Source organism: Trichechus manatus, unplaced genomic scaffold (genome assembly GCF_000243295.1).
Source record: "Trichechus manatus latirostris isolate Lorelei unplaced genomic scaffold, TriManLat1.0 scaffold00082, whole genome shotgun sequence".
In the NCBI taxonomy this organism is placed as follows: domain Eukaryota; kingdom Metazoa; phylum Chordata; class Mammalia; order Sirenia; family Trichechidae; genus Trichechus; species Trichechus manatus.
The window spans coordinates 11915654-11939057 of record NW_004444018.1 but is presented as its reverse complement, the minus strand read 5'-3'; the positions used below and the strand labels follow the sequence as shown (position 1 = coordinate 11939057).

General features: G+C 39.6%; 1 protein-coding gene across 1 annotated transcript; it reads left to right on the top strand.

Annotated features, from left to right (window-relative positions):
- Positions 1 to 5583: 5583 nt before the first annotated feature.
- Positions 5584 to 16970, top strand: PRXL2C (peroxiredoxin like 2C). The gene is made up of 6 exons (XM_004381339.2): positions 5584 to 5770; positions 6204 to 6272; positions 7123 to 7176; positions 7343 to 7448; positions 11918 to 12049; positions 15299 to 16970. Exons 1-6 carry the CDS (start codon positions 5585 to 5587, stop codon positions 15424 to 15426), a joined length of 675 nt encoding a protein of 224 aa, XP_004381396.1. The 5' UTR covers position 5584; the 3' UTR covers positions 15427 to 16970.
- The last annotated feature ends 6434 nt before the right edge of the window (positions 16971 to 23404 follow it).

Genomic DNA, 23404 nt, shown 5'->3' with positions numbered 1-23404 from the left:
TGTAAACAGGCAAAGAAACTAGACAGCAAAACCAAAAGCCAACAAGCAACATTTACAATAAAACTCAGTAGGGTGTGTGTGCATGCATGTATATTCAAATATGTAATAAGGCACATAGGGGCATAGTTAGATACTTCCTAGACATAACCATACACCTTGTGAGACTGGTTTTCTGGGTTTGAAGCCTTAGGACCATAGTCTAGTGAGACAACTTGGTCAACTGGCATGATATAGTTTATAAAAGTTTATGCTCTACATCCTAGTTTGGCGAGTAGCATCTGGGGTCTTAAAATCTTGCACGCGGCCATCTAAAGATACGACTATGGATCTTATCAGGTCTGGAGCAAAAGAGAAAGAAGGAAACCAAAGACTCAGAGAAGAAACTAGTCTACAGGACTAACAGTCTACATGAACCCGAACCACGGCCTCATCTGCTTTGAGATCAGAAGAACTAGATGGTGCCTGGCTACCACTAACGACCATTCTGATCAGGGCCACAATAGATGCATCCTGATAGAATAGGAGAAAAATGTGGAACTGAATTCAAATTCTTACAAAGCCCAGACTTACTGGACTAGTTGAGAATAGAGGATTCCCCAAGACTAACGTTCTGAGATACTCAGTACACCTTGAACCAAAACTATCCTGAGGTCACCTTTTAGCTAAACAACAGATTGGCTCATAAAATAAAGAATATTACTAGTGAGGACGGTGCACCTTTAAAAATCATCTATATAAGACCAACTGGTCAACAGTTACTCTAAAGCAAAGATGAAAGGGTAAGGGGACAGAGAAACTGGATTACTGGAAGTGAAACATCCAGAAGGGAATTAATCAGAATGTTAAAACATTGTGAAAAATGTAACCCGTGTCTCTGAACAATACGTGTAGTAATTGTTAAATGGGAACCTAACCTGCTGTGTAAACTTTCTCCAAAAACAGAATAAAATATTATCTAATAAAATAAACAAAACTCAGCAGGGATGTGGGGAGAAAAACTACCATCAGCCACTAGTATCAGCATCTCTGCAGAAGGAAGCCGAGGGGAGTAACAGCTTCTGATGCTGTGTTGCTGGTGGGAATGTAAAATGGTGCAGCTGCTGTGATGAATAGTTTGGTGGTTCCTCAAAAAGATAAACATAGACTCACCATATGATCCAGCACTTTTACTCTTAGATACATACCCAAGATAAATGAAAACATATGTCCACGTGAAAACTTGGGCATGAATGTTTATAGCAGCATAATTCATAATAGCCAAAAAGTAGAAAAAACTCAAATGCCCATCAACTGGTGAATGGACAAACAAAATATGATATATTCATACAATGAATTATTCAGCAATAAAAAGAAAAAAGTTCTGATACATGCCACAACATGAACCTCAGAAGCATTATGCTAAATGAAAGAAGCAAGTCACCAAAGACCACGTACTATTTAACCCCATTTATATAAAGTGTCCAGAATAGGCAAATCTATAGAGACAGAAAGTAGCCCTGGTGGTGAAGTGGTTAAGAGCTCGGCTGCTGACCAAAAGGTCGGCAGTTCGAATCCACCAGCCGCTCCTTGGAAATCCTATGGGGCAGTTCTACTCTGTCCTATAGGGTTGCTATGAGTTGGAATTGACTTGACAGCACACAACAACAACAACAACAACAGGGCTGGGATGAAGGAGCCCTGGTGGTGCAATGGTTAAGCGCTCAGCTGCTAACCATAAGGTCAGTGGTTGGAATCCACTGGTGGCTCCTCGGGAGAAAACACCTGGAAATCTGCCCCCATAAAGATTACAGCCCGGGAAACCCTATGGGGCAGTTCTACTCTGTTGTATAGGGTAGCACAACAACAATTGGCACACAATGACAGGCCTGGGACGGGTGAGGAAGAAGGGACCTGAAAGGGGAGGGGACTGCTAACGGGTACAAGGGTTTTTTGGAGGGTGATGAAAAGGTTCTAAAATTAGATTATGGTGATGGTTGCACAATTCTGTAAATATACTTAGAACCATTGAAATGTACAGTTTAAACAAGGGAACTTTATAGTATGTAAATTCTATCTTAATAAATCTATCTTAATAAATTCTATCTTAATAAAATCAACACATTCAAAAAATTAATGAATTAAGAAATAACTTACACAACCTGGCTTTATTTTTCAAGGCTTTATTTTTGTCAGCAATTGCCTTTACTGCTGGGCTCATTGCAGCCATTTTGGGGTAGGAGGCCTTTCTTGAGCAACACAAATGGCTCCACACTGCCAGCTCCACTGTCTTCACATGAAGGGCTACCTGTGCATGGATGTGGTTTTAGATGTGTGTTCTTTGTGCTTGGTGAAACCATGGTCACATGAAAAGCTTATTTCTTAGTCATACCACAAAATAGTTGTTGTCATTCTTAAATAATAAAAGGGTGGAAATGACAACAGTTCACATTTATACTTCCTTGATCATAGTATCTGAGGTACTGCTCCCTGGACAATTCCTTCTAATTTCTGCACTCATCCATGGTGCCAATCTCTTCTGTAAAATTACTTTTTAATGATGTCTGACTTCACTGCTCTGCTAAAATAACAATGACTAAATCATATGGCTCTTTAAGTTTGAGAATAAAATTGTCTAATCTGTAATTCTTATTTCACATAAAATATAACCTTGAGAGCTGAAATGCCAAAGAGAACTTTTCACCCATTGATATCGGTAGTTAATTAGGTCTGTCAAAATACCAGCATCTATTTTCTTATTTGCCCAGCTATTTCCGCTTACCAGAGCACCCTTTATAATAAATTTGGTCATACTTTTCTTTGACAAACTGCCTGCTGTCGGTACTATCTTCTAGTCGTGCATTTATTCCCAGAAACTCAAGAAGCTCCTTCTCTATAGGCCAAAAGCTTTGGCACTGAAACCTCCACTGTCAAAGGATCTTCAGTGTGACCACAAATTTCCAGTCCTACACAGAGAATGGTTGTCCTATTTGAGGATTTTCAACGAGTTGAGCTCATCTCTGATTGCTTGGTTTCTTTATTATTTTCTTTATTTTTGTCATTGATAACACCATCTTTAGAAAAATGATCACTCCTTCGTTTGTACTCCCATAACGGTCATTTTGGCTTATTCCCCAATGTCCATTCTATTGAAATAAAACAGTTTAAACCAATTATGGATGATTCTTACCAGCACCTGGAGAATTGACTCCGAAAGTATGTTTTTTCCCCTAAACAGGAAGCATCACAGAAAGATGTAAGGAGCAGGCTGAGAGTACGACAGCACCTGCTAGAATGAAGCCTGGACGTGAGGTCAGTGAACTGGACCAGGTCTGAGGGGAGCTGGACTGTAGTTTTGCCTTTGTCACCTAAGCTAATTACCATACGACCTTGAATTTGTGAGTTCAGCTCACACGGTCAAATTCCTTGCCTCCATAGATCTGACTAAGTAATTTCTTAGTCATGAAACAAAACACTTTCTATGCACCAGGCTCTGAGCTAGTTTCTGGCAATATGAGATAGACATGGACATGGTTTCAGGGAGCTTATGGTCTACTTAGGAGACCGTCAGTGGTGCAAATGGTTAACATGCTCTGCTGCCAACCAAAAGGTTGGCAATTCGAGTCCACCCAGAGGTACCACAGAAAGGCCTGGTGACCTATTTCTGAAAAATCAGCCACTGGAAACCCTATGGAGTACGGTTCTACTGTGACACACATGGGGTCAACATGAGTCAGAATTCACTCTAAGGCTTTTTTTTTTTTAGCTTTTCGGTTAACAGCCTGAGCTCTCAACCACTGCGACACCAGAGCTCCATTTAAGGAAACAGACAAGAAGCAAATAATTATTTAATCCTAGTTGCGATAAGTGCTTAAAAAAATAAAGTGCGCACAAAAAAAGATCAGACTTACTGGCCTGACAGAGACTGGATAAACCTCGAGAGTATGGCCCCTGGACACCCTTTTAGCTCAGTAATGAAGTCACTCCTGAGGTTCACAGTTCAGCCAAAGATTAGACAGCCCCATAAAACAAAACGAGACTAATGGGGCACAACAATCCAGGGACAAGGCTAGAAGGCAGGAGGGGACAGGAAAGCTGGTGATAGGGAACCCAAGGTAGAGAAGGGAGAGTGTTGACATGTCATGGGGTTGTTAACCATTGTCATAAAACAATATGTGTACTAACTGTTTAATCAGAAAACATTTGTTCTGTAAACCTTCATCTAAAGTACAATAAAAATAAAGTCCGCAGTGCGTCAAATAACTAGAAGTCAGAAGCTCAGGGCTCTCAAACTGCGGGCTGGAATACCTGATGAACTAGTAAAATACTTACTTGCTCTGGGTCTATCCAGGGGCCAGGACTCTGTTAGAACCTCTGCTGTTGCCAGCAAACAAGGAACAGCCTTGCTCTTTCCAGATTCAGAAAGGAGCAGTAAGAGGGAGGAACCAGCCTGCTTGTTTCCAGATTCAGCCAGAGAGCTCTCTGGCCAGCTGTTGGAAGACCAGTGTGAAAACTGTTGGGCATCTCAGTGGTTAGAGTCAGTGGTTAGCAACTAAACCAAAAACAAAACAAACAAAAAACCCATTGCCGTTGAGTCGATTCCGACTCATAGCGACCGTATAGGACAGAGGTTAGCAACTAAATCAAGGAAATCTGGGCATCTACAATCTAGACAGAAATAGAGCAGCCTGGGTGTTAGGATGATACACTGGCCAGCTTGCCAGTTGGATGTGTCTTTTGGGCTCTGCTCTGCTCTGCTTGTTTTAGCCGGTGAGAAAAAACAGTTCTATGGCAGCAGCCATTCATACTTGATGTGCATCCGCTGGTGAGAGCTGGTTTACCACCACCATTCCTCACCCCATTCAAACAACATAATTCATGGAGGCCTACTATGTGCCAGGCCTTCTGCCGGGCTGTGAAGATGTTACAGTGCTGCCGAAGGCAAGGAGCTGACCATCTAATTCAGAGATTCCCAAACTTTCTCAGTTCATGTTGCCCTAGTGTCTCAGGAGAATTTTTCACTAGCATCCCTCGTTTTTGTTAGCTGCCGTCCAGTAGTGCCCTACTCATGGTAACCCCACGCACAACACCATAGACAACAGAACTGTCATCCGCCTGATCAGTAGCGAATAGGGCCGTTGATTTTTGGAAGTACATCGCCAGGCCTTTCCTCCTAGTCTTTCTGAGTCTGGAAGCTCCGATAAAACCTGTTTAGCATCATAGCAACACTAACCTCCACTAATAGACGGTGGTAGCTGCGCATAAGGTGTGTTTGCAGGGAATCTAACCCAGATCTCCTGCATGGAAAATGAGAATTCTACCACTAAACCAGCACTCCCAGGCTAAAAGAAATACCTCTGCACTGCCTCATGTGCCCTGCCCTTGACGAGACCCTCTGCCCACCGTGGGCCCTTCCAGTCGACCAGACCTGCTCGCTCTGTGCGCGTAGCCTGCCGGGACCTAGCGCCGCCCAGTGCGTCCTGCCCCGCCCGCCATGCCCCGCCTGTCCGGACACCGCTTCTCCGGGTGCGCCCCGCCCGGATCCCCTCCGCCGGGTGCGCCCCGCCCTGCCCGGCCAGCGCGACCCAAGGTCCTGGACGCAAGGAGCATGGCGGCCCCGGTCACGCGGCAGGTCAGCGGCCGCGCCGACCCGGCGCCGGTCCCGACTGGCCCGGAGAGTGGGCAGCCCCTGGCCGCTGCCGTGGCCGAGCTGCCAGTGCTGGACGCCTCCGGGAAGCGAGTGGCGTTTGGCGCGCTGTTCCGGGAGCGCAGGGCGGTCGTGGTCTTCGTGCGGGTGAGCGCGGCGACGGGCGACCCCGGGCAGGGACCTCGCCTGCAGGCTGGGGTGGAGGGTGCTCCACAGCCTCGGCTCGGGGGGCACATCAGGGCCCTTGAAGAGTCTGGAGCCGAAAGTAGGTACTAGCCGGGCCTAGCCATTCCCATTCTCGTCTCCTAGCGGCTTTCGGAATGCGAATGGCTCCTGTCGCTTCCTTTAACCGGAATGGAAAAACAGCCCGCCAAGCAAAGGCCATTTTCCCAGCTAGCGGGACGGCACAGCAGGGGCTGGATGTGGCCCGATTTTAATGCACCTTCGGTATCACTGACACCTTTTTCTACCCGTTTTGGGTGTTATTAGCGTCACGCACAACGAAGTACTTAGTTCTTTCTGGACCCTGAAGGTGTTAGGTTGCTAACTTGTCTTTTTTTGCGGTGTTGGGATTTTTCAGCATTTCCTGTGTTACATCTGCAAGGAATACGTAGAAGATCTGGCCAAAATTCCCAAGAGTTTCTTAGAAGTAAGTTTCCAAAGAGTTAGCAGCAGCGGTCCCGTTTCAGAGCGACCTTGTGAAAAGGAACTTGTCATTTAAAAAGTGCAGCGGGGAGATGCGGAGGGCGTGGCTTCTCCGGCACAGACAGACAAACCTTCTCACACGTCTCTCCAACACCTCCAAAAAAGGGAGAGACACGGTAGAGCTCTACTTCTGTCCTAATTTATTCGTTGCAGTCTGCTTATAAACTTCCTAATCATAATAGTCATTTTACGTTACTAACCTGCCTAGTATTCTCAGATGTGGAATAATGATCAAAACCACAAATAGTAGAAATCATCGATATTTTCTTCTCAATTTTTTTCATCATACTCCAAATTGTTGTTCCTTATAGGAAAATATGAATATGTCTTAAAGGCAAAACTTTGTATCTTTTAGTAGGATGCGTATCCCAAGTCCCTATGATAACCACATACCTGTGTCTTTCACAGGCACGTATAGGTTGATCTCCACGTGAGCTTTCTGAGTGAAGGCATTGGGCAACCTTTGCAAAACTAAGATCAGTTTTCGCCAGACCTTGTCAATTGAAATGTGAAAAATAAACTTGATTAAATAATCTGACTTGAGTAGTTTTTTTTTTTTTTTAATGAATACCTGTGGGGGAGGGAGGTATAGAGAATTATTGACTATGTCATGTTTAAATTCTTAGCAAAAGAATCATTTAACATTAACATTTTGCTATAGTACATTCTTTGCTTTGACACATGCATTTTGCTGTTTATTCTTCTAGAAGCCTATAGGTGGCATTAGAAGGGAACAAAACAGTTGGATTAAAACAGAATTTCTAATATGCACATATCCTTTCTTTTTCCTAAAGGAAGCAAATGTCACCCTTATAGTGATTGGACAGTCATCCTACCATCATATTGAGGTAAATACTTAGCAAATTGGGAAATTAATAGATTGGTTGTTTAATATGTAAAAATTATATTATTTGAATCATCAAGTGTAGGTTAAATTTGCTAGAATTAAGTTAGATTGTTGTTACTTCTCTCTCATTTGTTCTTCTAAAAATCCCAACTATTCTCTTTTTTCAGCCTTTCTGCACACTAACTGGGTATGCTCATGAAATCTACGTTGACCCTGAGAGAGAAATTTATAAAAGATTGGGAATGAAAAGAGGTGAAGAAATTGCCTCCTCAGGTAAGACATGTCTAAAGTAGAAAACACTACTGGTGTATTTTCATGTTTGTATGTGTATGCTTAGGGGAACAAATGGTAAATTCATAAATCAACCTTCTTTTTATGGTTCTGTTAAGTGGTCCGGATCCCTGGTGGCACAGTCGTTAAGCATTGGGCTGCTAACCAAAAGGTCAGCAGTTCGAATCCGCCAGCCGCTCCTTGGAAACCCTATGGGGCAGTTCTACTCTGTCCTATAGGGTCACTATGAGTCGTAATCGACTCAATGGCAATGGGTTTTTTGGTTTATTAAGCGGTCCAGATACACCAAACTCTACAATATTTCATTTCCTTGGTGTAATGACCCAAAAGACTGTGGAGTACCTATTGAGTGAAAAAAGCAAGCTGCAGAAAAATGTATTGAAAACAAAAACTGTCTTTGTAAACTTAAAAGTCTATAGTATATATATATGTGTGTGTAATGAAAAAGGTTTTAAAAGATACTGCAGTGTTTATCCTAAGGGATGGGAATGAGAAAAGTGGCTTTTGTATTTGTATTTTTTGTAGTGAGTACATTTTACTTTGTTGATATATTTTCACTGTAACACCATGGCTTTTGAGTACTGTATGTTTTCTAATTGGTGAGATTCTAGTTATCATTTGAAGCCCAGCTCTTAAACGTGATCTTAATAGCTCTTGAAGCAGAAGTAATTGCTTCCCTCATTGTACTTTAATAATGGCACCTTATACTTAACCGCTATTATAGCACTTAAGGTGACTGGGTAATATAATTAGTTGAAGAGTTTGATATTTTGTTGATTTCTATATTGCCCACATTCCCTGCCCTTAGCACAATTCCTTGTAATTAATAGAGCTTAATAAACTTTAGTTGAACTGCTTATGTGTGTTTTAAGTAGAAAGAAATTGGTTTCTGAAATGCCAGATAAAATAACTCAATTCCAACTCACATCATCATTCTCAGCAGATATTACTGACATCCACCGTGTTGGATGCTCACAGAGGACAATGATAAAAGACACAGCCCCTGCCATTCAGTTCACGTTCTCTCTGGGAGACAAAAGCAAACAAACAATTACAGTACAGTTTAAGGGGTTTTTTTAATAGAGGAGAGCATGTACTAGGAATACCTACACCAGAAAGGCAGGGAGACAGAAGGATCTGAGGAGGCTTCTCAGAGGAGGCGAAGTCTCAGCTCAATCTTAAAGGAGTTTGGAGGGTGGAGTGAGGGTAGGGAAGGGTGCTTCTAGTAGCATGTGTAAAAGCACAGCGGCATGAAAAAATGTGACTCGTTTGGAGAAGTGCAGTTTCTAGCTGGAGTCTAGGGGTCAGATCAGGAGTTGGTATGAGCTAGGGGATAGGTTGTGGCCCATTCATGTTCAATTGGGTGTGACATGCCAAAGGTTTGGATTTATTCTCAAGGCAGTGGGGGAGCCATTCAAGTGTTTGAAGCAGAGAAGTGATACAATCACATATTCATTGTGGGAAGGAATTGCGGCAGAGATATTCATGACAAGGTTTTAGTAATAGGCTAGAAAGAAATGACAGACCTGAAGTGGGGATGGAAAGGAGAGGGTGGATCTGAGAGCCGTTTATGAGATAAAGGTGATGTGATCCCCTTACTGATGTTTTTAAAGAAGGCAACCTAAACTTTATTAAAACTCATGATGAACCAGCATAAACACAGTATTTGTTCTTTTTTTTCTTTTTTTCCCCTCTCTCTCTGTAGAATAGGGAAATGCAACAGTACAGGTTGTGAACCTTACTTTTTGGTACACTATTTTCATGTGCTAGAATATAGTCTTAGCATTTGTAAGGTCTGTTTTTCACTTAGCAATTTGGATATAAACTGCGATTTCACCTCACCAGTCAGTGCCACAATAAAGGTATGGGCTTGTGAACAGATGCATTCTAAGCAAAGATATGCTTTTAAGAGAGAGCATATTAAAATCTTTTAAACTACTTTGACCTGTATTAAAGTACTGTATTTCCAAATAGGAAATATTAGGTTGTCATAAAATAATTTTTTAATGATTCCTCAGTGAAAAACATAAAGGCATAAGTCTTAGAATCAGTATCAGAAAAGCCCTATTTGGGAATTAAGACAGTAGAAAGATATACAATTATAATTTAAAATAAACAGATACCCATTTTATGAAAAAAAAGAGTTAAGAAAATAAAGCAGTTAACTGCAAGGGAGTATTGGATTTGAAAAAGACTGAAAAACAGGAGTTTTATACATAAGAACTAAATTCAAACTGGCAAAATTAGATTGTGCTCAATAGCAGACTGTTAAATTCTAGGTTGTAGAATCTACCCATGGGTTTCTAAATTCTCTGATATCGAATGACCTCTTCTTTGGACATATGAAGATAGCTTGGATTTCTGGACATTTACTTCAGATATGTTGTTGCTGTTGTTAGGTGCTATCAAGTCGATTTTCAACTCACAGCAACCCCATGTGACAGAGTAGAACTGCCCTATAGGATTTCCAAGGCTGTAATCTTTTTTTTTTCCTATTTTTTTCTTCTTAATTGAACTAGGTGCCCCCTGAAACCATGGTCCCTACCTCCAGCAAGGCTGTTATCTTTATGGGAGCAGATTGCCACATCTTCCTCCCACGGAGCCACTGGTAGGGTTCTAACTGCCAACCTTTTGGTTAGCAGCAGAGTGCTTAACTGTTGTACCACCAGGGATACTTTACTTGAGAAACAAAATCCTATAACACAGTAAAATTTAGTCTTCTATCTATGTCTCTACGCTAATGAACCTGTATTTATTTTTTGGTTAGATGAATGCCAATCCTAAAGTAGAAATGAAAGAAATAGAGTTAGAGGGATGAATGGAAATAATAGACATCTGGAGATATTAGGAAATCAGGGCAAGTAAGAGGTTGCAAAATCATCAAAATAAAAAACTAAAAGCAAGACATAAAAGGGCAGGGATAGAAAAATAAGTAGCAGCAAGAGTAAAAAAATTGAGTTTGAAAGGAGCAGGTAGCTTTGTTCTGGAGGAGGCAAAGGGAGTGGAAGTAAAGTGAAGTGTCAGTCCCTGGGAGAAAGGAACTAGAAAACCCAGCAGACAAGGAAGAGTGCAAAGGTGGCTGTACTGGCTGTTGTAATAGCTAAAGCCCTTTTAAAGGCTCAGTAGCATAACATGATAGAAGATTATTTTTTGTTCACTTAAAGTTCAAGATGGGTGTTCCTGTTCAGCGGGTGCCTCTTCTCTAAGCAATGATTCAGGGACCCAGGATCCTTCTATCTTGTAGCTCTGCCATTTTCAACCCAAGACTTCCAAGAAATATAGAAAGAACATGGATAAGTACTTGTGGGAGTGTCATGGATTATGTCCCCCCAAAAATGTATATATCAATTTGGCTAGGCCATGATTCCCAGAATTGTGTGGTTGGCCTCCATTTTGTGATTCTAATTTTATGTTAAAGAGGTTAGGGTGGGATTGTAACACCACCCTTACCCAGGTCACATCCCTGATCCATGGTAAAGGGAGTTTCCCTGGGGTGTGGCCTGCACCACCTTTTATCTCTCAAGAGATGAAAGAGAAGCAAGCAGAGAGTTGGGGACCTCATACCATCAAGAAAGCAGTGCTGGGAGCAGAGCACGTCCTTTGGACCGGGGTCCCTGCGCAGAGAAGCTCCTAGTCCGGGGGAACGCTGATGAGAAGGCTGAAGAGAGACAGCCTTCCTCTGGAGCTGACACCCTGAATTTGGACTTTTAGCCTACTTTACTGTAAGGAAATACTGTAAGGAAACCATCCACTTGTGGTATTTCTGTTATAGCAGCACTAGATGACTAAGACAGGGAGGTTTTTAGGAGCTGGCCTGGAAGTCACCCACATCATATCACTCACATTCCATTGGTTAGCAGATAGTCACATGGCCATACTTAACTGCAAAGGAGACTGGGAAATACAGTTTAGTTGTAGGTCCCAAAAGAGGAAATGGGTTTTGACTAATGTCACAATGCCACAGTGTCTCTTGAAAAGGAGTGTAGCCACCTATTAGTGGGTTGAGAGACTAAACAGTATAAATGGGGAATTAAGAAGGAAAACACTCCCAGTTTGAGAAGTCTGTAGCAGCCTTTTTTTCTGTGGCAGAAAATGATCTGGATTTCTTACCACTTCTTCCTTTAAAGCAGTGGTTCTCAACCAGGGACAGTTTTGCCCCCAGGGGACATTAGGCAATGTGTGGACATTTTTGGTTGTCACAGTTGATGGAGGGGGTGCTGCTGGCATCTAGTGGGTAAAAGCCAGGAACGCTACTAAACATTTTACAGTGCACAGGACAAAGAATTATCTGGTCTAAAATGTCAGTAAAGAAAAGATAGAGAAACCCTGCTTTGAAGGAAAAAAGAAGACCAGTAAAAAATTAATATTGTACACAACATTTTATACAAGTACTAACATCTTCTTGATATCTAATCAGATATACTATCTAAAGACAGTTCCATATATCTCAGGACAGAGTCCCCATGTGAAATCAAATCTACTCTCAGGAAGCATTCGGAGCCTGTGGCGGGCAGTTACTGGCCCTCTGTTTGATTTTCAAGGAGATCCAGCTCAGCAAGGAGGAACCCTCATTTTAGGTCCAGGTAAGTATCAAAGCCCAGATTCAAGAATATGCTTCCTGTGCCTTTTAGGAAGTCCAGATGCCACCCCCTTTCTTCATAAAGTAGCCACCATGTAAAAATGGGGATCTTGACTTTATAACAGAGTGTTGTGCTTTTCGTGGGAAGCTTTCCCCCACCCCCAAAGACTTCTGTGTATTTTGATTTCTATTTAGTTCATATAATGTGCCCATCATTCCATTCCTCATTGATTTCAAGTATTGGGATGGGGAAAGTCAAATGTATAATCCTGGGTTGGTGATTTGTATATCGTTATAACACTTTTTTAGGAGTCCCTAGGTGGCGCAAATGGTTAAGCGCTCAACTACTAGCGAAAAGGTTGCTGGTTCCAACCCTCCCAGAGGCGCCTCAGAAGACTAGTCTGGCAATCTGCTTCTGAAAGGTCAGAGCCTTGAGAACCCTATGGAGCAGTTCCACTTTACACACAGGGTTGTTATGAGTCAGAATCCACTGGAGGGCAACTAACAACAATAACACTTTTTAAAAAGTTCAGTGGAAGGGGCAGGAAGCTAGATCAATGGAAGTAGAACAAACAGAATGGAAATAATGGGAATGCTGACACATTGTAAAAATTGTAACCAATGTCACAGAACAATTTGTTTGAAAATTATCAAATAGGAACCCAATTTGCTGTGTAAGCTTTCACCTAAAACACAGTAAAATATTAAAAAGTAACAATAATAAAAAATAAAAAGTTCAGTGGAGGTGAAGATTTCAAAATAGGGGAGAATCATTAAGCACTTTTTTGATTTTTTATTTTTCGTCAATGGAATAATCAGTCTTGTTTTTTATACCTAATAAAACTAGGAGACTTGCTCAGTGCCTAAAAGCAAGTCAGTGTCAGGGACAGGAAACAAGACTGAACATCTCATTCAGTAAGAAATACTATAAGACACATACTTTTTTTTAAAACTTTTTTCCTTATATTTATTGAAACTGTATTGTTGATAAAATAACGACAACAATAATAACTAAACACCCAGTAATATACCACATACTTTTAACAGCTTTATTGATCAGTTTGGATTACCTGAAATTCCTTTGGCTTCTCTGCTAAAGGTGTTGAGTATTACATCTCTACCATGTTCAAATATCTTAAGGACAAACAGCCATATGTGACAATGCCAATAAGCCTACCCATTGCCATCGAGTTGGTTCCTACTCATAGCAACCCTATAGGACAGAGTAGAACTGCTCTGTAGAGTTTCCAAGGAGCCACTGGTGGATTTGAACTGCCAACCTTTTGGTTAGCAGTCGAACGCTTAACCACTGTGCCACTCCTGGGCTCCCCAATACGCCTGAGTCACCACATTGTAAGCCGACTTTTCTTGGTTCTTCTTCCTCTTTAAAACTGTCCACTTTATGTGAGCGGCCATGTAAGATATTCCACTGGTCTCACCCTGTCGGGAGCAAGGGAGAATGAAGAAAACCAAAGACACAAGGGAAAGATTAGTCCAAAGGACTAGTGGACCACAACTACCACAGCCTCCACCAGACTGAGTCCAGCACAGCTAGATGGTGCCTGGCTACCACCACTGACTGCTCTAACAGGGATCACAATAGAGGGTCCCGGACAGAGCTGGAGAAAAATGTAGAACAAAATTCTAACTCACAAAAAAAGACCAGACTTACTGGTCTGACAAGAGACTGGAGAAACCCCAAGTGTATGACCCCTGGACACCCTTTTAGCTCAGTAATGAAGTCACTCCTGAGGTTCACCCTTAAGCCAAAGATTAGACAGGCCCATAAAACAAAACGAGACTAAAGGGACAAGGACTAAAATGCAGGAGGGGATGGGAAAGCTGGTAATAGGGAACCCAAGGTCGAGAAGAGAGAGTGTTGACATGTTGTGGGGTTGGTGACCAATGTCATAAAACAATACGTATACTAATTGTTTAATGAGAAGCTAGTTTGTTCTGTAAACCATCTAATGTACAATAATAAATAAAATTTTTTTAAAAACTGTCCACATCTAAGAGTGACAGAAATTAACATTTACTTTGATAAATTCCGTATGTCTTAAGGAAAGTCTTTAGAAGGTGTATTTTGAGTAAGTATTATGACTTTTGTCTTTTTGCAGCTGGAACACTATAATTAAAATCTGTCATTTTATTTTAGTCTCCCTTAACCTCCTTCTCATGAATTTGCACCAGTGAGCTGAAAAAGAAGCCCTGTTCTATGAGAATAATGAGTTATAGAAACTATATATATATAGAAACTATAGAGTTTATAGAAACTAGCCCAGAATGAAATTGAACTGTATTTTTGAATGCCTTATTTCCAGCCTCAGAACTGGAAGGGGTGTTTTTTGAGTACCTCATCTTCATTTCTGATCGTCTGACCAGACATCTGATCAGTTGTATAAGAATGAAGAGTGCACGGAGAGCTTCATTTGTGTGCAAAGTTGTGAACAAACAGAGAGCACATTTTGTAACTCTTCTAAGGAAAGGATCATGATATACTTATTTACACAAATCCATTTTCATGGCTAACCCAGTATTTCATTTTGATTTATTTGATAATAAGCCAATTTATGATAAGCCTAGTGATTATTGGAGACTGTAGATAAGTACAATGCAGAAAACATGCCTCATGATACTTAGTAAATCTAATTTTTTAGGTTAAAATTCTAGCCTTGAGTCCAAGAATTGAAGTAAATAGAACCTGGACTACACATGACTTCTTTTATTTGAGCAGATAAAAGCAATCTACAGTGCATGTAAGTGTACTGTAACTGATTATCTTAATGTCCTTATTGTTAGTCTCTTTTGAGCTGTGGTTATAATGCAAATAGCCTATTAAATTTGGGAGTAGGTTTTTAAAGTGAGTTATTTATTCCGTTGTTTTATTTAAGAAGAAGATGTGATTTTCCTACTTGATATCTATGTTAGTTCCTAATTCTGCCTGACAGGACATTTGATTTAATTATACTTAATAAAACCTAACAGAAGGTTATAATTTAAGAATCATTCCCATTGGATCTCATAAAACACGAAGTATCACTTTTATTTAACCATAATCCTTGTCATGCTTTATTACCATAATTAAAAACTATTAGGGCATTATATAGATAGTATGATGTACTCCAGGTAATTAATTTTTCCCTCTGGACTAATTAAAAGTTGGAAACTGCCCTTGATTCTAGTAAGCAATAAATCTAATAAATAATATTTCACATGCCAACCTCAGCCTTTTATTCTTATTTTCTTCTAGGTAACAATATCCATTTTATACACCGTGACAGGAATAGGTTGGATCACAAACCCATCAACTCTGTTTTACAGCTTGTAGGAGTTCAGCATGTCAACTTTACGAACAGACCTTCAGTTATCCATGTGTGACTCTATACAGAATGTGTGGCTTCTAAACAACCCCTTAGGAATATGACCTTAAATGTTTGGGGTGTGAAATGTCTAACTTGCTGACCCTACTAGCCACTGAGGAGTTATAAAAACACAAAGAGATAATGTACCAGTTGACTTGCATGCTGAGAGGCATCAGTTGTCAAAAATATGCTTTTGTATAAAACATGTAAAATTATAAATACCATTCTTAACTTTTTTTTTTTACATTATGATATAGTCATTCAAGGAAAGATTTATTTTTTTGGCCTTTAAAATCATAAATTCTTAGAAGAATATATGGGGCAAGGGAAGGCAACTCAAGACCATTTTATTCAGTGAAAAAAATTATGTAAATTATATAATCCCATTTTTAAATGTATATGTTTATATTTTTGTATGCTTAGAAAAAGGACAGGAAATAAACCTAACAGAATATTGCCAGTAGTGATCTAGTGGTAGGATTACAGGTGTTTTTACTTTTTTCTCCATACTTTTCTATGTTTTCTAACCATTCTACAATGAGCATGATTAATTTGGGGGAAGCTAGAAAAAGATCTTTAAAAATTATATGAAGAATATATTCCTAAATAACAACTTCCACAAAGGTGCAAATTAAATAGGCTGCAGTCCACATGCTTTAATGCTAATTGCTTAACTTGAAGAAAATGTGGCAAACTGAACCTCTTTCAACTAGCTCACGTCACCACACCTATCAGCTTCACTAGGTTTTTTTTTTTTTTTTTTGGTAAAAGGAAAAAAAACTTGTTTCTTATATTTTAAGACATGTATCTAAAAATATGGTCAGTATGCTGTAGGGAAAGGACTTTAATTTTTTTTAATAGAAAAACTTTTTAACGTACACTGTGGTTTGGTTATGTATTCCTAAACCAAAAAACCAAACCCATTGCCGTGGAGTCAATTCCAACTCATAGCGACCCTATAGGACAGAGTAGAACTGCCCCATAGGGTTTCCAAGGAGCACCTGGTGGATTCGAACACCGAGCTTTTGGTTAGCTGCCGAGCTAGCTGCTATTTCTCACCTCCAGGTTACTTTTATCTAGAGGATTATTGCCATCTTTTATTTTTATAGAACCTTAATATCTTATAAAGTGTTCCAGAAATTCCAATGGAAAGTACAAGCACAATCAAAATTTTGGTAATAAGTATAATAGTGCTTTGAACTTAAACAATTCTTTCATATAAAGCCTATGCAGTCACCCACACACTAACTATATATGCATATATATATATTTAATATCTCCAAATATTTGAATGTATTTTCATGTATATGTACATGGATACTTATGCTTTTAATCAATAAAAATGAAATTTCTCATAAAATGTAAAATTAAGCTATACTATACTATTTTTTATGGTCAAGACTGGTAGCCCAGATCCCTTGGCTGATTTTAGACTTAAAACTGCTGAATCAGAGCTTACACAAAAATGTGTATATTTATAAATGTACACTACAGTTAACCCGTTGCTGTCGAGTCGATTCTGACTCATCGCAGCCCTATAGGACAGAGTAGAACTGCCCCATAGGGTTTCCTAGGCTATAATCTTTACAGAAGCAGACTGCCACATTTTTCTCCCATGGAGCAGCTGGTGAGTTTGAACCATCGACCTTTTGGTTAGCAGCTGAGCGCTTTAACCGCTGCACCACCAGGGCTGCACAATAGAGACTATAGTTCTTAAGAATTTACCAGTTTTTGTATGTATACAGAAATTAAATGAACTACAAAATTTCTGTAAGAAGTTGATGCTAAATAGTAATTTTTTTAAAAGTGAGTATGGCAGTCCACACTTTGTTGCCCATCGGTAAGATTAGAAATGTCTGAGGCTTCAACTGCATCATAAATCAATCTCTGTTGTCCTCAGTGGTTGTGAACATTGTTTTGTTTTCTTTTGATCAAATAAGTTGTAAAAATTTTAATGAATTTATTCAGTGAATGATATGCCAAAAATCTTTAACTTTTGAAGCTTTTAACAAATAGGGTAGCAAATTTTATGATTGAAACAAAACTTGCAAATCTGAAGACATTGAAATCTGGTCTTAAGAAAGGAAGAAACCAAACAAAATAAATAATTGAAAATTCAAATAGAATACAAGATTTAATTTTGAAATTCTATAACTTTATGTAAATTTATGGGAAGAATCTTTTAATGGCGTGCCTGTTTTTAATTGGAGCCCTGGTGGCACAGTGGTTAAGCACCATAGTGAGCTACGGCTGCTAACCAAAAGGTCGGCAGTTTGAATCCACCATGCGCTCCTTGGAAACCCTATGGGACAGTTCTACCCTGTACTATAGGGTCACTATGAGTCGGAATCTAGTCAACTGCAATCAGTTTAGGTTGGGTTTTTTGGTTTTAATTGGATAAATGTTAATTCTGCATCAGAAAGGAATGAAATGGCCTATAATTTTATGGAATCAAAATATGGTGAAACGTTCAAAAGAATTACAGAAAATTCATTTGACAAGTTGTGTCTTAGAAAAATAATGTGTTGAACAAAGGTACTCTGAATGGGGGCAAAAGACAGCACCTGTGAAAATGTTTGAGCTGAAATATTTGTGTTTTCAATATGAAAAAATTAGACTTAAAAATGTTCCCCACTTAGCCAAATTTGTTCTGAGTCTACCAAGTACCTCAGTACTAGCTGTCATTGTGTGCCGTCAAGTCAATTCAACTCATAGTGACCCAAGGATGACAGAGTAGAATTCCTCCATAAGGTGTTCTAGGCTGTAATCTTTATGAGGGCAGATTGCCAGGTCTTTTCTCCTGCAGAGCTGCTAGTGGTTCACACTGCTGATCTTTTAGTTAGCAGCCAAGCACTTAGCCACTGTGCCACCAGGGCCTTTCACTACTAGTAAAGACAGTATATTCTTAATTTAAAATATGGTCTTTAGAGAAGAGTAAATGAAGTGGTCAACAATTTCAAATCACTTAACTATAAAATTCAATTTCAAAGAAGGTTGTAAGCAATTTTATTTAAAAATTTAAAATAATGAGCCCTAATTGAAAAAAAAAAAAATTCTTTTGGAAAATTACCTGTGAAATGGCATTAGAGAGAGATACAGCTAAGAAATGGATTAAACATAATTATTCTGTTATTTTTAAAAGTTCAGATAATCAACTTAAAAACATTTTTAAAATTTAGAAAGAATTTTATTTCTAAAAATAAATAAAACAATTTTTAGGTCCCTTCAACATATCAAAACAATTGCCAGTCAGTATTTCAAAAAATTATAATTATTGTTGTGCTCATTTTCACTCTCAAATTTTCTGGTTTGGACCACAAATTATATGCTCACCTTATTGATAGATGAGGCAAATAAAAGTCACTAAGGGTAAAGAATATTTGAACTGCACACATAATAAGCTTAATTTAATGAAAAAATGTAAAACAGCACCCAATAATTAAAAACACCATTCTTCTCAAACACACATAGAACATTAACAAAAATTAACCATATATCACTCCTTAAAGGAGCCCTGGTAGGACAGTGGTTAAGCCCTGGGCTACTAACCAAAAGCTTGGTGGTTTGAATCTACCAGCCACTCCACAGGAGAAAGTTGTGGCAGTCTGCTTCTGTAAATATTTACAGCCTTGGAAACCCTATGGGGCAGTTCTATTCTGTCCTGTAGGGTTGCTACAAGTTAGAATCTACTCAAGAGCAATGGGTACCATCCCTTAAAGTAAATCTCAATAAATTTTAAAGAACTCAGGTTCATATAGACCATGTTCTGTGACCATAATGCATCAATGACAGAAAACAAAACAAATAACCCCTTGGTTAGGGTTCCATAAACCTTATATGCATGGTCCCACCTTTGCAAGTGTTCCATGTACCTTATTTGGATTATTAGTAAGCTGTCCAGTCTCCTTGGTAGGCCACAGAACTTTATTTGCATAGTTTCACCCAATCATTTTGTGGGAGTCACAAAGACCATGCATGGCCAGAAGGGCCATATTAAGCAATTCTCTGCACTACAAAACTATACTAAAACTTATGCAACAGGGTAGAAATTGTGATGGACATTAAGAATTAGTCAGAAGTGAACGATGACAATATTTGAGGTTTCAAAACAGCATTTAAAAAAATTTTATTGTGGTAAAATATATATAACAAAAAAATTGCCATCTTAATCCTTTTAAGTGTACAATTCAGTGATATTAATTATGTTCACCATGCTGTGCAGCCATCACCACTGTCCATTTCTACAAGTTTTTCATCACCCCAATTAGAAACTCTGTACTCCTTAAGCAATGAAATAGAAGACAAAGAAATAATAGGAAGATTTAACAGGCCAAAATCTGGTAATAAAGTGAACCAACCTATTGCAAAACTGATGAAGGAAAAAAGAGAGAAGGTACATGTAAAGGGACATGTTGAGTCAAATCCAACTTATAATGACCCCATATGACAGAACAGAACTACCCCATAGGGTTTTCTAGGCCGTAATCTTTACAGAAGCAAATTGCCAGGTCTTTTTCCCATGGAGCCTCTGGGTGAGTTTGAGCCACCAACCTTTTGGTTAGCAGCTGAGTGCTTAACTGTAGTGCCACCAAGGCTCATTTTAACTATAGACATAGCAGAGATTAAAAAGATAAAAGCATATTCTAAACAACTTTGTCATTAAATTTGAAAACTTAGAAAAAATGAACATCTTAATTTTAAAAGTAAATTTTCAAAACAGTCTTTAGAAGAAAGAAAATTCCCATGTAGCCCTATAACCATTAAAAAAAATTGAATCAGTAGTTGAAAATCTTCCTGTAAAGATAACAGCAGATCAAGAAGGTTTTACAGGTGAATGCTACCGAATTTTCAAGGAACAGATACTTCCAATTTTATACAAACTTTCTGAAAATAGAAAGTGCAGCTATGTTTACCTTGTTACATAAACTAGACTAGAATAGTATAAAGAAGGAAAATTATAGGCTGGGCTCTTCCATGAACACATGTGAAAACATTAAATGGAATCTTGGCAAACTGAATGAAACAATGCAAAAAATATACATTTTTACCATAGCAAAGTAGGATTTATCCCAGGAATGCAAATTTGACTTAGTAGTAAAAAATTAATTCACCACATTAATCCATTTTAAAAATGTGAAAAATATATAATCATTTCAAAGAAGCAGGAAAGCATATGATAAAATTCAGATTCTGTTTAGGATGGGAAAAAAATTAGCAATCTAGGAATAAAACAGAATTTCATTAATTAGATTAAAGCTATCTGCCAAAAACCTACAATAAGCATTATACTTAATGGAGAAATGTCATAAGTATTCCCTTATAAAAAAGAATATGATAAGGATGCACATTACTCCTTATATTCAAGTTACAGCAGAGATCTAGCCAGCACAAAACCCCAATAAAACCAAAAAATAAAAGGTATAAGAATTAGAAAGTGTGAAAGAGCACTCGGGGACATCTAGGTCAACTGACATAACACAGTTTATAAAGAAAATGTTCTACATCCCACCTTGGTGAGTAACATGTAGGGTCTTAAAAGCTTTCGAGGAGGTGGGGCCAAGATGGTGGAGTAGTCAGACGCTTCCTGTGGTCCCTCTTATAACAAAGACCTGAAAAAACAAGTGAATCAGTTATATATGACAATCTAGTAGTCCTGAACATCAAAGGCAAAGTTGAGGAATCGGACTGAGTGGCAGGGAGAGGGAGAGACAGTTTGGAAGCTGTGAGGAGTTGCCAGCCCTGACCTGGTGGGAGCCAGTGCCCTTTAGGCTGGATCAGCTTGCAAGTGCTGTCAGGCAAGCAGTGGTGCTTGGGAGGCATTTTCCACATCCGGAGAGGCCCAGCAGCAGTGAGTCTACTTGGCCATCCAGAACCAGTGAAAAGCAGCACTCAGAATTGGCAAAAGGTAAGTACTTGCGACTGGCCTGCGCAGATCAAAAAACACTCCTCTTTGGGAAAAACCCCTCTCCCACTTCCTGCTCTGCACTGGTCCCAGGCCGGCTTCAGCGATTGCCAAGTCCCCTGGGCCAGAAGTAGGGCCTGTCATGTGCCCTGAGCCATTCTCCTGGCCTTGGAGAGGAAACAAGTTAACAAACAGGGTAAGATTAATCTGCCGGCTCCCTTAAGCCAGGAACTCAGGGTAGGCACAGCTCGTTTGCCTAAGCACAGGCATAAGGGGTCCATGGACTCTGAATGCCTTTCACCCCTGCATAGACTTGTGTGGGCCCATTGCAACAGCATACGCCCTCATTACCACAGTACAACAGGGTATATACCTGAAGTCTAACTTCAACTGTTTCAGCTGTGAAGTGGCAGGTTCGTGATATTTGACACTGCTTTCCCCATTAAGCAGGTTCCTCACCTGCCCACATTAGGGGCCTGAGGGCTCGTGGCTCCATCCATGCCACCTAGCCACCTGCGACAAGGGTTCAAGAATAAGTGGTACCCCCTAGTCCTTACAGCCAACAGCATTGGGTGCTCATAGTCTGGCTGTAAAACCCACCCACATATGCGCCCTAGGGAACAGGGACACACTTTCCTCACAGACACTCAGGCCGACATCAGCCCCCTGCCTTGCTCAGCATGTGACCCCCTACGCAGCCAGACACTTGTGCCTACACCAGTCACTCATGCCTGTCTAGGACTGTGGGTGAGAACCTACACCACACACTTGTTGACTATCTGGACACATGAGATGAATCCATATAAGAAAAGTAAATGGTCTCATGGACTTACATACATAGTAACAGATCTAACCACCTGGTGACAGGACATTAGAGCTTCAAAGGTGCCAATAATCCAACTAGCTCACACAAGCAACCTATTTGGGCATATCAAAACAAAACAAAAAGAGAAACGAGAACACAGTAAGCAAACATAAAATAAATATAATAACTTTTTGATGACTTGGAGACAACAGTCAATATCAAATCACATAAAGAGGCAGACCATGATGGCTTCAGCAAGCTCCCAAAATAAAGAATCAAGACATTTTCCAAAGGAGGAGAATTTCTTGGAATTACCAGAGGCAGAATACAAGAGATGAATATACAGAATTCTTCAAGAGATTAGGAAGGAGATAAGCAAAACGCAGACCAAGCCAAGGAACACACAGACTAAGCAATAGAGGAACTTAAGAAGATTAGAGAAGAGCATAATGACAAATTTAACAAGCTGCAAGAATCCATAGAGAGACAGCAATCAGAAATCCGGAAGATTAACAATAAAATTTCAGAATTAGACAACTCAATAGAAAGTCATAGGAGCAGAATTGAGGCAGTATAAGTTAGAATTAGTAACACTGAAGATAAAGCTCTTGATGCCAAATTATTTGAGGAAAAATCAGATAAAAAGATTATAAAAAATGAAGACACCCTAAGAATTACATGGGACTCTATTAAGAGGAATAACCTATGAGTGACTGGAGTACCAGAATGGGGGGGGAGAGGGGAATAACAGAAAATACGTAGAGAATTGTTGAACATTTATTGGCAGAAAACTTCCCTGATAACATGAGAGAAGATATCTATCCAAGATGCTCATCGAACCCCACAAAAGGTAGATCCCAAAATAAAGTCACCAAGACATAATCAAACTTGCCAAAACCAAAGAAAAAGAATTTTCAGAGTGGCTAGGGATAAATGAAAAGTCATCTACAAAGGAGAGTCAATAAGAGTAACCTCGGACTACTCAGCAGAAACCATGCAGGCAAGAAAGCTATGGGATGACATATATAAAGCCCTGAAGGAAAAAAATTGTCAGCCAAGAATTATATATCCCGCAAAACTGTCTCTCAAATATGATGGAGAAATTAGGGCATTTCCAGATAAACAGTAGGTTAGGGAATTTGCAAAAACCAAACCAAAATTACAAGAAATACTAAAGGGAGTCCTCCAGTTAGAAAATCAATAACATCAGATAACAACCCAAGACTAGAACACAGGACAGAGCAACCAGATATCAACCCAGATAGGGAAGTCACAAAAATAAATCAA